This window comes from Capricornis sumatraensis, chromosome 18, assembly GCF_032405125.1.
Source record: "Capricornis sumatraensis isolate serow.1 chromosome 18, serow.2, whole genome shotgun sequence".
In the NCBI taxonomy this organism is placed as follows: domain Eukaryota; kingdom Metazoa; phylum Chordata; class Mammalia; order Artiodactyla; family Bovidae; genus Capricornis; species Capricornis sumatraensis.
The window spans coordinates 38,623,079-38,636,843 of NC_091086.1; the positions used below are offsets into that span (position 1 = coordinate 38,623,079).

Genomic DNA, 13,765 nt, shown 5'->3' on the forward strand with positions numbered 1-13,765 from the left:
GGTGGCACACCCTATAGCCTGGAGCGACCAAGGCAGTCATAGGGAGATGGGAACTGCGACAGAGAACATGTGCCCTTTTCGAATGGGATGGTTGGTCCTCTGTCTCGGGACATATTGCCATGCAGGATTATCAGCCGAATTTCACTTTTTTTTTTTTTTTTTAATATGGCAGTGACTTAAATTTCTTATTTGGGGTGTTCTGGTCTTTGTTGCTGCCCAGGCTTCTCTCGAGTTGTGGGGCGTGGGTTCTACTCTAGTTTTGGTGCACGGGCTTCTCACTGCAGTGGCCTCTCTCATTGCAGAGCATGGACTCTAGGGCCTGCGGGCTTCAGTGGCTTGCAGCATGTGGTCTCAGTAGCTGCAGTTCCTGAGCTCTAGGGCACAGGCTCAATAGCTGTGACGCACAGGATTAGTTGTGCATAGCATGTTGGATCTCCCCAGACCACGGATCGAACACATGTCTCCTGCACTGGCAGGCAGATTCTTAACGACTGTACCTACCACCAGGGAAGTCCGAGATCTCTGTTTTTAAAGATAATCTAGTAATCTTGATTTTTGTGTGAAAATTCCCTGTTTTAGAAACACTTTGTAGCAAAACCGTTCCTCAAAAATCAGAAGGAAAAAAAAAAACCCCAGCAAAACATGGATCTGCAGGCTGAATCTGGCTTTCAGGTTGCCACTTCTGTTTTATGTTGATTCAGTTATTTCCTTCCTGATTTAGTCATATAGCTTGATGCCTACAGTAAGTTGTATGGTGGGAGCAACAGAGTATAGAATAAAGATAAACTGGCATGAAACTATGTTTCTGATCTTTATTGTTTAATTCAAAACCAAATTACACTATACATTTTACTAGAGTTGACTCTTAATGATTTGGATTAAGAAAGGGAGGAGTGGCTTGGTTTGTGAGCTAACAAAATCTCAAGCAAACACAAGGAGCACCTGAAATCCTTTATAGTCCTGAAGTTCTGCGGTAACTGACATAGTATCTCATTCTTTTGAGTTTTATTTTAATTGTTCTTTCTACACTTGCTGACAGCTATTTTCTACCATTTCCTGCTTTCATTAGAACATGGAAATTTAGACAATGATAAGGGTTTTTGTGGGCATATGAAAAAGGAAGATAAGTTTTTTGTTGCAAAGAATTAAATTCAGAACAGGGAGTTTGGCAGTACAAATAGATTTTCAAATTTTTTTCCAATTTGGTGATTTTGACCAAGTGTCATAGTTAAAAACTTCATTATTCATAGAAAACTATCTTTTAGACAAAGGTTAATCTATTTCCTCTGTAATTCTATTTGATCAGAGGATGACTTTTTCTTCCAAATATTGTTAGCTAATGTAATTTCAGCAACATAACTTTGCTTGGCTTTCGTGATGACTTGAAATTGACAACTAATATTAAAAGTAAATTACTTTATGTATGTAGTGAGTTTATCTGCTGTAGTTATATATAAATTAGCCTATCACCTAACTGGACAGTTCAGTGAATTCAAATTAATCTACAGAATAATTTGGCTCCTTTGGCATTACTTAAGTAATGAATACATTTAAGTAAATAATTGTTTAGAATTTTATTTACTAACTTCCTCCCTCCCAAATTGAAAGCTGCTGTTATACTGCTTTATAATACTCGTATTTCTAAGACGACAATGTTGTTAGAAAGGTAGAAAACAAAATTTTCCAGAGTTAATTTTGTCCCCCTGAGTTTACATTATTAAATTAGAGATGAAACTCTACTAAAAATAATCCTTCCTGCATTCACTTGGAGACTTTTAAGCATGCTTGACACTCTGTAACTCTAGAATTCTTCTATTGAAATTCTGTTTTGATGTTTACAAATGCTATACAACTTCAAAACAAAGTAAAAAAATTTCACAATATATTCATAATATAGAGCCTATTTTGATTTCTAGATGCCTCCTGGCTTCACCTGGAGAACTTGTCTTTGGTTTTAGATAGAATAGCCAACTGTCTCTGTTTGCCTAGATACAGAATTTTTAGTGTTAAAACCAGGAAAGTCCCAGGCAAATGGAGTGTTAGCTACCCTAATTTTAGGAGAAGGGACAAGATTAACCCAAGGGACTTAAAGCATATTCTAAATGTAAGAAAACCGGCAACCCATACCAACCAGTAACTTTTCCAATATTTTGTATTAAAAGTTTCAGTAGTCTATACTGAGTTTCTTTCAAGAATGAAAATAGAATAATGGTCCTTACAGCTTAAGGGAAACTTAAACATCATATAATCCAACACCCTCAAATTACCCGTGAGAACATGGAGTCCTAGAGAGACAAAGGGACTCAAATGAACTCAAACAACAGTGGCAGAATAATAACTGAAACCTGCCTTCTGGCTGCAAGAGGATGAAGAATGGTATCCTCAAACTTAGAATTTTATCTCTGACAAAAGAAGGTAAAATACCAAACTGTAAGTATCCAAGCAATTTAAATAAACCCAAATTTACTTAAGATTGGTATCATATGAAGTCTAAAGAAAGGTTTTATTAGATTGAATTATCTAGTAGCTTTAGTTCACCACTTAAATTTTTGCTCTTATATTAGGACTGTGTCAAACTTAGCCAAAGTCTCAAAGCTACCTCAGGGTCCTGGAATAAATATCAGTTCAGACCTTTAAGGTGCATGTCACATGGAATGTAGTCACTGGCCTCACCCTCTTAACATCCTGTGCAACTTTCCAGATAAAACTGAGACCTGTGTTGTCTCTATGTGGACTCAACAAAGATGTACATGTATAGCAGTAACGTTTCACTGGGTTGATGAAACACTTCACTCACGATTCACAAAAGAAAACATCAAACACTAGATGGAAACATGGACATTTGCTAAATAACTGGCAAAACATATCAGAGTAGGTTATAGCACACTTACCTTTGCTGTTTAGAAAATATGAGTAAAAATAATGTCACTGTTAGCCCAAGTATTCCAAAGATAATAATTAAGAACCATGGAAACTGGAAATCTGAAAAACACAAAAATAATATCTCACAGAACTATGAATAATTGAAGTTTACATTTCATTCTCCTGTTCCACATAAAGCTTCCTAATTTGTATTCATCTAGTAAAGTCAATGACTTCACTTGATAGCCACTGAAATAGAATGCAATGACTTAGTATTTTCTAAGAACACCTCTATCCACTTCTTCAGATCCTTTCGTATACCAAAAAAAAGAAAAAAGGAAAAAAGTAACAGCATACAATTTACACACAATCCATGTTTATTATATAAACAACCTGCTTTAAACATCTTATGTATTCAGGGTGTGTCATTAAAAGGCATCACTTGAGGGAAAAGTGATGCTTGTTAATATACTACTTTACCTAAATAATGTCCACTTTTTTTTTTAATGTGATCTTTAGATCTAGATCTGATCTAGACTGAAGTCACTCAGTCGTGTCCGGCTCTTTGCAACCTCGTGGACTGTAGCCCACCAGGCTCCTGTGTCCGTGGGATTCTCCAGGCAAGAATACTGGAATGGGTTGCCATTTCCTTTTCCAGGGGATCTTCCCGACCCAGGGATCAAACCCAGGTCTCCCACATTGCAGGCAGACGCTTTAGCCTCTGAGCCACCAGGGAAGACTCTAGACTGAGGATCCATCAAAAAGATGGGGGCCAAGTTGTATTTTTGAATCATTATTAAAACTTCTTAGATATCAGGGTGTACATTTTTACAGCTTAAAAAGTATTGGTTGACAGAAGATCAGTACTAGGACTCTCAGATTTTAGTATGCTGTTCAGTTGCCAAGTCATGTCTGACTCTTTGCAACCCCATGAACTGCAGCATGCCAGGCTTCCTTATCCTTCACAATCTGCCAGAGTTTGCTCAAACTCATGTTCATTGAGTCATGCCCATGGATTCAGATTTTAGTATAACTGATAGAAAATTTGTGGGAGACTGTTTAGAACAAGTGCCACAGTGGCAGAGGTTGACTACTTTTAAGATGGAATTTCCCTGGTGGCTCACATTGTAAAGGATCTGCCTGCAAGGCGGGGAAAGATCCCCTGGAGAAGGGAATGGCTACCCATTCTGGTATTCTTATCTGGAGAATCCCATTGACAGAGGGGCTTTGTGGGCTACAGTCCATGAGGTCATAAAGAGTAGGACACGACTGAGCAGCTAACACTTTCCCACTTCTTTTCACTTTACCATAACACTGCTTTACTGAAAGTAAGTTTTTATGCTGTGATATTCTTTTATTTTCTTATTCACATATTAAAATCTACAAGGGAGCTATTATGCATGCTATAAAGAATTAGTAGGGGAGAGAATACCATTTTTTTTGTTCTTGTGGTATCTATAATTTTATATCAATGATATACTTAGGAATATAATATAAAGCAAGAGTCTTTTTCCTTTTCTAACAGAAGTAAAAAGTTGTTTAAAAAAATCTTTAAGTGAATTAAATGCCATCATGATAAAGGGCATGTGACAAATATACTTTTTCTTAAAAATTTAATTTTTAATATAAATTTATTTAATTGGAGGCTAATTACTTTATAATATTGTATTGGTTTTGCCATACATTGCAAATATACTTTTAAGCCAGAATTTCCATATATCAAATACTGTCTGAAACAAGCCTACTGAAGGAGAGCTTAGAAAAAATCATGCTATAGACATTTTTACCTGTGCTATATAGTATCATGGGTTCTACCTGTACCATATGTGCAGAAATAATTGTGTTTATATTTTAAAATTACATTTCTTTTATATAGGATCTTCAAATATTCTATGTCACCCTTGAGCACAACTAGCACATGATTTCTCAAGCCTTCCTCCAGATAAAAGCCACACACAAACTTTCTAAAACCAATAAGCACCTGCCATTGACTAATGCTGATTCAATACTAGGCTTTCTTTTAGAAGCCACATAGATAGCCATCCATCCAGATTTAGAATTTCTTCTCTGTGTATTTGAAAAACCTTTTTTTATTATTATAAATGCAAAACAAACGAAATATTAGAAATACAGAAACGTATAAAGAAAAAAATCACCTGAAATTCTGTTATGTGGAATTATCACCCCACTCTCCTCTATCAGTAACTTTGTGTCTCTTCTCCTCTTTAACTTGCACCTACATCATGACTTTGCCTGAACAATTCAGAAGTGAAATCCTTCTTCCTCTTTTGTAATGGGTAATACCTGTTACAGGTAGTGAACTCCAGGTCCCTCATCCTGAAACCTGATGCTAATGTATATTGATCTGGACAACAGTCTAATAATGTAGGGAATGTATGCCTGTGCATTGACAGAAATCATGTTGGCTACCGTCTTAATCTCTCAGGTTTACCTTCTTCACATGCAGATGGGTTCATCTGAGGAAATGTTATCAGGAGCACCTCACTGAACTTGCCATATTTTTCAGTGTTTCGTTGTCGGGTTCTCACACGCACTTCATACTCTTTATCCAGTCTCAATGAGTACATCGGAACTGATGTTACCAATAAAGGGTCCATCTTTCAAGACAAAATATAACACTTACTGGTTAGAGAGTCAACAACTCGATGCAATAAGCTCCATGAGGTGCTTCTGCATTTTTATTCAAAATGAATTTCTGGAAAGTAGGAAAAATTTTAAAATGCACTCGTGGAGTTTGCTATTTAGAGAAAGATCTAAGTAAGTAACTTAGTAACACATTGTAAATTAACTACACTTCAATTTAAAAATGGTAAAAAAAAAAGTCGCTTTGTTAAATAAATCACAGTCCTCAAATTAGTTCTGTTATAAACCCAAAGATATGGTAGACTTGTTTAAAGAAATGCATCTCTATTCTTGCATTAGGCTGTCAGATATTCTACTAAGATCAAAGGATAACAGACTTATTATAGAGAATGGCAGAATTATAAAGAAGATTACAGATACACTGCCTACCCTTTGGAATATTACATTGTTATATGAAGACATCAGGACAGTGAAAAACAAACATATTTCCTACTCTCTATGTCTATATCTGTTCTTTGGAAATCCTGGGTAGTCATTCATATGATCACAGAATTGTAAAGTGTTCTAGAAAAATCAGTTGTCTTAAAGTTTCAAATAATTCTATCAGCTTGTTCTATAAGGCTTAAAGTCATCTCAAAAATATATGCTATTCAAAATCTATGAAGAAAAGTTACTAGAGGCCTTTGGTAACAAACATCAGGATCCCACAATCCTGAAGGCCAGGCTATTCCTTTACTTTCCCAAGGAAGGTAGGTGAGATTCTCAGACATGTTGCTATCAAAGAGGTAGACACAACTAATGATGGGGTTTTCCTTCAAGTCAAATATTCAAAGCAAGTAGTCAATATATGCTTTTTATATATTTTCAGATAGAACATCTTGCTCCCATTTATAGGAAAACCAGGAACATTCTTTTTCAACAGCCTGGGTTATTCACACAAATAAGATTCTCATAATTTGTTAAGTTAGAAGCTGGACCTTTAGCTTCTAAAACAAATTTCCTTTCACTACAGTTAGTTTCTACTCACAATGTACCTCTTTTTTTCCCCCCATGTACACAGAATGGTTAGTTTGATTTTTTATAGAAGCTTAATACATGGAATATTTATGTACTTAAAATACTTCTGAATATTAAATTTTTTATTTTTCTTAAGTCTATTTACTATTCTTGAAGCCCTAAATTTCTGTCACCATCACCAATATATTATTTCTTTACAGGTTTCATTAATAACAAAATCCCAAAGGGGCCAAGTGATTCGATCTACGGCCCCTTCTTCATCTTCCCTCAGCCCTCCACAGCAGCCACACCAAATTCAAATTTGCTCACATGACTAATACCACCCTGACCCTTGTCACCTGCCTATGAGGGAACACCTATTCTTGGCTAATTCTCAGTGCAAGTACTGCTGATATTCTAAGAAGTCTTTTCTGGCAGTTTTCCCTACTCCATCCTGCCTGAGAATACACATATTACTTTTTTAAATTCATTGCTCAAATTTCTATATTATACCACATATTCTCTGGGAGAAAATAATGCTTTCATCCTCTTTACATCTCCGAAGCCCAGCACAATATCAGATATATAGAGAAGAGCATGGCAACCCACTCCAGTATTCTTGCCTGGAGAATTCCATGGACAGAGGAGTCTAGCAGGCTACAGTCCACAGAGTTGCCATACAACTGAGTGACTAACACTTTCAGCATTTACCTTTTCATTGGGTACTCAAGAGATGACCCATACATTGTGGATAATTCTATGCCACTCATTAAGTCTTAAAAAAACAACCCCCCCAAATTAAAAAACACAATTGGTTTAGCAGGTAGATACTTGTAAGCAACTACATGGTCATTAGAATTACTATTATATTCAAAATGTGTTTAATAACTTAAAAAATGGGCATATTAATACTAAATTCAATGATGTCAAATGGTAAATTCCTGATATAAGCAACACACATTAGCTTTTTTCCCCCGACTTACAATCCTCTTTTTTTTTTTTTTTATGCTTATGCCTCTTGTTTTTACAACTAACTAGATCATAAGTTCTTTAAGAAAGGTCAGTTGTCATAGATGGGTCCTTGATACTCATGGCAACTCTGAGACCCTTGCAAATTACCAAACTTATAAGTATCATGGATTTATAACTGAGAATTTCAAAAATACTAATTTCAAAATGATAAACTGATTTTATGTTCATATATTTTTATAAGAATTATTGTACTTTCTGAAATAAAATTATAGTGAAAAAATGACATTGTTTCACATTCTTGCAAATCTCTTTACTATCTGGCTTAGTAGAAGATGCTTATAGTTTTACATTTGCTTCTGAATTAAAACTGTGTTAGGATGTGTGGTTTTGGTTGAGGTGCATGAATAAAACTTGATCTCATAGATATACAGTGAGAAAATGGAAGAAAGCTTTTAATAGCTGTTTCAGCTAATTATATATATTCTTCCTTAACACCACCAACAAAAACTCAGTAAGCGGTATTTTCTTAAAGATTAGTTGCAGTGTGAAATCTGAAACCATGTCAATAAATCTTTCATACTTCTTTATATTAAAATCCACCACTGCAACTAGTACTTTGAATGCATCATTTCTCCATTTGTGGTTTGGTTACAGCATATATTGGCCACTTGGAAAATATCACTCACTGAGTTATGCAGATTTTCTAACTGTTCACACATTTCATTATACAATATTAAAAAAAAAAAACACTTTTGCTAAGATCACCATTGATTGCATCAGATCTTCAAAGGTTGGGAATACTCTCAAGCTCACAGCTGCAGATGCTGAAGTTTTCCAAAATTTTAACTTAACCTTGACAGCTCAAATTTTCTCACTGGCAACAAATACTGTCAATTGTTTTTCTTGAAGTGTTAAGCTCACTTTATTCTTTTCCAAGAACTATTTGCCAAATATTTGCCAACTCAAATATGAAAAGTCATCTATCAGTTTACCAGTTGTTCTTTCAAAGTAAAAATGGTGTTCCAAGCAAAAAGCAGCTAGTTCAAGTAGGAACTCAGGTGTTTAAATGCCTTTGCTCAAAATAACCATCCACAGCTCCATATGCAGCCAAAGTGCTTCATGTGTACACAGAATATGAAAAAGCTACATAGAAATCATGATTTAATAAACTGAGAAATATAGACACTGCTTCGTCAAGGACATTCTTATGTGATCTGCCTTCCCCACCTCGCCTGCTCCCATTTCTTTTCTGTGAGTAGAGAGTGGTGCAGAGCATAGTGACTATCAGAGTTTGGAGTTATTGCCCTGATTTGTGCAAAGGCAGCAGCAGTGTGTCCACCATTGCTTTTGTACCACCTGTGTAAATCAACACAGTCAAAAAAGGAAAGAACATTCTAGTATTATTATGGAAATAGTCTTGACTATGTGGACTCCCTGAAAGAGTCCCAGGGACCCTCAAGGGTTCAAAATTTATACTTTGGGAAAATGCCACCCTGGGGTGCCTAGCACGTGCTTTGTGTATACTAGTTATTTCAATACTCGGTCGGTTGCTGAATAAATGTTTGACTGAAGTTTGAATTTAGAAAGTCTTGTTTGACTCAGTATCCAGCCAAACTTTTCTGTACCAAGTTACGGAACAGATATCTAAATTAGAATGATTCCACAAACAGAACATTGAAGCCAATATTTAACTGTTCATAGTGCTCTAAACTTAACTTTCCTGTAATGACAGAACTGGCCCCGTTTTCAGCAGTTCACTGAATGGACAGGCTCTGGTGTCTCAGTTCTAGGAGTGAGGCCATGCCAGGATGCTGGGCACGACCTGGTGACTGGCCAGAAACCACTTGGCTTGGCCAGGCCTGTGGCTGTGGTTAGACTGATTTAGAATTGGTTACACTGAAAGCAGCATGATAATCCTGCTTTTCTTCTTGTTGTGTGCCATGTGGAATTTATCTTGGTGCCCAGTTCCCATGCCCTTGGCAAGGAAGTGAGGAGTTCAGAGGTTAACCCAGTACCAGGCTACTTGCCTAAGTAAAAACCTCTTAGCTTGATTTTCCCCTGGGGTATGTGACAAAGCATCCTTCTGAAACTCTAGGGGATCAATTCCCTCCCTTTGTTTCCCTCCTGGAGTCACTGAAGAACTTATTATAGTGGGAGTCTGCTGAACAGTGGCAACTAAAATCCTGGGCGAATATTTAGCCACAGCTCACTACTGACCTTGATCATAACCTTTCCCATGTTTAGCCACATCCTCACAGATAGCTGAGTGACTAGAGTATGTGATATTGTTTTAAGGTTAGACCGGACACCAGTGATGACTGGAGAAATAATTTTCCTTTGCTTCCACAGGCTTCCATATAAAACTCCATGTAAGCATCTGCTGTCTTAAAGAATTCCAAGATGAAATTTTAGTGATTATATCCATTTTTCTCAAATATGAAATTAGAACTGGGATATGTGGTATTAAGTCAAAAGAAAGTCTAATTAGAAATGAGAGGGGTTGTTGAACACAAAAAAGAAAAGTCAAGGGTGAGATGTAATAATATCTTACCATTTTCCACTGGGTCTCATTTAGTTCTTTATAGTGCAGTTCATACTCCAGGATTATCCATCCCATCTTAACATCTGTATTGGGTGGTGGTTCCCATTTCACTAGGATGTCGGCATGAATCTCTGTCAAACTGATGTTCAGTAGAGTCCAGTTGAGGCCAACGGGTGGATCTGGTTGTACTGTGCATTTCAGCAGAGAATTAGTACACAGACATAGCTTGATGTTAGTGGAATGCATTTTTCCGAAGACGACTAAGTTACTTCATACATTATTCTCAATTCTTCCAATATTCCCATCATTATACTTCTACTTTATGGCAGAGTATCATTTTTAAAATTAAGGATGACCTGTTATTAACTGAAAACAATAGCCCCTATAAAAAATTCCTTTTTGAGTTTAAAATCTTATCTATAGCCGTTCTTGAAGATCTGTCGCATTTTGCATTTCTTTTGGCTCTGATAAGATGAATACATTGGGATTTTGGCAAAGGAATTCACTTTAACTCAGAACTGAAAGGAATAGAGAGTCAGAAAGACCCAAGTGTATTTAAACATGTGGCCATTTTGGAGCAAGGGGTGGAGAAGTCTTTTTTATTCTGTATGTTACCTGGGGCAAGGCCTTTTAAATTTTCTTTCTCATTTATTTCTGCACTGCTACAGAAGCACAGTCCTTCAGAACACTTGGTAAATACCCCTTCATTTGTCTTCCTAGCCCCATGTAATCATTTCTTCAGGTATGAAAGAAAGGCATTACATTGATCTCTCAAATGGTGATGAATCAGTGTTTTCTGTGTTTTACTTAAGCACATGCTATTGACACTACTTTTTAAAAAAACAGAGAAAGTCCCAATTTGACTAATCATGACCACATTTAAATTCGAGGGATTTGCAAAATGGCTAAGCTACATATGCTGCATAATGATACCTACACCTCATCTTTCCAGTTTTGTTGGGGATTGATGAATTCTGAAAGCCAAAGCTTAACGCTTTATATGACTGAACAATAAAAATGTTTTTGAAGGGAAATTTTCTCAAACTTATTACTCATGTTGCATCTAACCCCCCCCCCCAACCCCCCGCCCGAATTTCAATAGAGGATATAGAACAGGGTCGCTTTTGGAAATGCTCAGTACCACCATGATGAGCATAATAATAACCATCTCTCTTACTTCTAGTCTTCTGCCTCTAACCTGCTCCTCTTCCACCTCCCCTAATTCTGTTAATGATGACTCCATTCCTGCAGGATGAAAATGGTGAACCCTTCCTTGACTCACTTTCCCCGCCCCACCCCCATCACCTCACATTCTGTCAGCTGTAATTTTAAGATATTTCCAGAATCTATCCACTTCTCTTCACCTGCCCCACTCTTACCTGGTCCTAGCCATTATCATTTTGTTTTGAAGCATTAGCCTCCTAACTAGTCTCTTTCTGTGGTCCATGTCCCCTTCAGTTTATTCTTGATACAATCTTCAACACTGTGGACATGCTGGTCATCCTAACACTTAAGTTAGATCACATTGCTCATCATTTAAAGCTTTCTGAAGGCTTCCTATCTCCAGGCGAAAGTCAAAGTCACACCATGCTTAAAGGGTGCCAAAGCTTTGACCCTCTGATCTCCAGGATCTGGTTTATGATCATGCTCCTCCTTCCCTCTCCATGTGTCCTTCCACTACCGTGCTCTTCCATGCTCTTCCTTGAGTGAGCAAAGGCATGCTCCCACCTCCAGATCTTTACCCTGCCTATGCCCTCTTCCATCAGATAGACATGGGACTGTTTTCTCATTTCCTTCTTTACTCAAGTGTCTGTCTCAATGAGGCCGTGTGTGATAATGCTCCCATTGCCGCCTCTCCTATTTTCCCACATTGTCTTTCCTCCCAGCGTGGTCTCCTTCCGCCCACACTGAGAAAATGTCCCCCTGGTGCAGACACTTCCTGCCTCTAGCACCTAGAACGCTGCCTGGCCCAAGGAAGAGACTCAAAGAAGCATGGAATAAACTGAACGAATGACAGACGCCTAACTCATATACGACTTTAAATCCACCAACCAGTCCTGAGAGGTCTAGTAGAGTACATGCATAATACACGAGGAAGCTGAAGCTTGTGATCAGCATCTTCAGAGCTATACGGTCACCCCATTTTTTTTGTTGTCTCTCATTCTCAGCTCCCTCCCTCCCTGCTATCACGGTAACCCTGCCTGTCATCATCTTTTGCCTTGATTATCACAAAGCCTTCTAATCTAGTCTGTGCTATTCTAATCTACCCTCTACACTGAAGCAAGATGAATTTCCCTGAGACATTAGTACCATACTCTCAGGCTTCCCAGGTGGCGCTAGTGGTAAAGAACTTGCCCGCCAACACAGGAGACATAAGAGATGTGGGTTTGATCCCTGGGTTGGAAAGATCCCCTCGAGGAGGGCATGGCAACCCACTCCAGTATTCTTGCCTGGAGAATCTCATGGACAGAGGAACCTGGTGGGCTATAGTCCACAGGGTTGCAAAGAGTCGGACATAACTGAAGCAAGTTTGCACGCACGCACGCACACATATACATACACACTATGCCTTTGAGGTTAAGAGCATGGGCTCTGGAGCTATGCTGCCTAGGTGCAAATCTCAGCTCTGCCTACCAGTAGTTCTGACCTTGGGCTAGACGTTGAACTGCTCTGGGGATCAGTTTCACCATCTATAATATGGGAATCATAATAGAACCCATCTAGCACAGTTATCATACCTGATTTATGGTACGTGCTTTGTAAATATCCTGAGGTCATTTCCCTGCTTAAACATCCTCAAGTGTACCCCTGGGCAGTCAAAGTCCAGATTCCTTTGTGGGGCACACAAAATCATTGATGATTCCTCTGGTCAACCAGTCAGGTCTGCCAAACTGCTCCTGAGTCTGTGAATATTCTGTGTTGTCACTTGTGGAACTCAGTAGCCATTAGCAGACACCGTCCATCTTGTATACCTGGCAACTCCTGCTGAGGCTTTAGGAAATAACTGAACTGTCACCATCTCTGTGCAGCCCTTTCTCATCCCTCAGGCCCAGTCAATCATTCACACCTCTGGCCACCACTTTGGCTTGCTGTGCCTTCCACACACCTCTAGGCCAGCACCTACTGTGCCGTATCTCAGTTATTTGTAAACATGCCTGCTTTCCCTACTTGACTGTGTCTTACTCATTTTGTAGCCAACACACCCAGCCAGGAGCCAGGCACTCAGTGAAAATCAGCCAAGTGAACGAGTTGGGTGGCTACTGGCAGGACAGGTTTAGAACAGGAGTCTTTGATATTGTATTCTTTCTACTACCCATTTAGTCATTAGACAGCCACATCTACTGGCTTCAGGGCATACATTCAGTTACTGGTAGCTTCTCTGGATTCAATAGTTTCTTGAAACCATGCAGACAGGTTATCTTCTGCTTTTTTCATTTTTCTTAATCTTCTCCCTCCAAAGTCAGTCTATCAGCTTTACTTGTTTCTATCTGCATCTTCCACCTCCCTCTCTCAGTCTCGTCCAGCCTGGAAACCACACACAAGAACAGCACGTCTGAGTGAGGCTCCAAGGAGTTCCTGTAAGCAACAAACAAGCTTTGTGGATAGATGCAAGGCATCTATATCAGCTATTCATGGTCTTTCTGTGATTCTATTTAGCTGTTTATACTAGTATAGTATAAACACGAATATTCCAATTATGGCTCTTTGTCTTGTTTCATTTCCCCTGTGTCCACATGGTGGGCAAGGGATAAGCTGCTTGAATCTTTCACTTAGTTCACTGAACTGATT

General features: G+C 38.3%; 1 protein-coding gene across 3 annotated transcripts in view; it reads right to left on the reverse strand.

Moving 5' to 3' along the window:
- Positions 1–13,765, reverse strand: part of GHR (growth hormone receptor) — a 293,486-nt gene that overhangs the window by 11,929 nt on the left and 267,792 nt on the right. For all 3 annotated transcript variants that reach the window (XM_068990483.1, XM_068990482.1, XM_068990484.1), the window contains exons 6-8: positions 9,986–10,164; positions 5,315–5,480; positions 2,892–2,982 (exon numbers count right to left, since the gene is read on the reverse strand). In XM_068990483.1, coding sequence (XP_068846584.1) covers positions 2,892–2,982; positions 5,315–5,480; positions 9,986–10,164 — 436 coding nt within the window. The remainder of the gene's footprint in view (positions 1–2,891; positions 2,983–5,314; positions 5,481–9,985; positions 10,165–13,765) is intronic.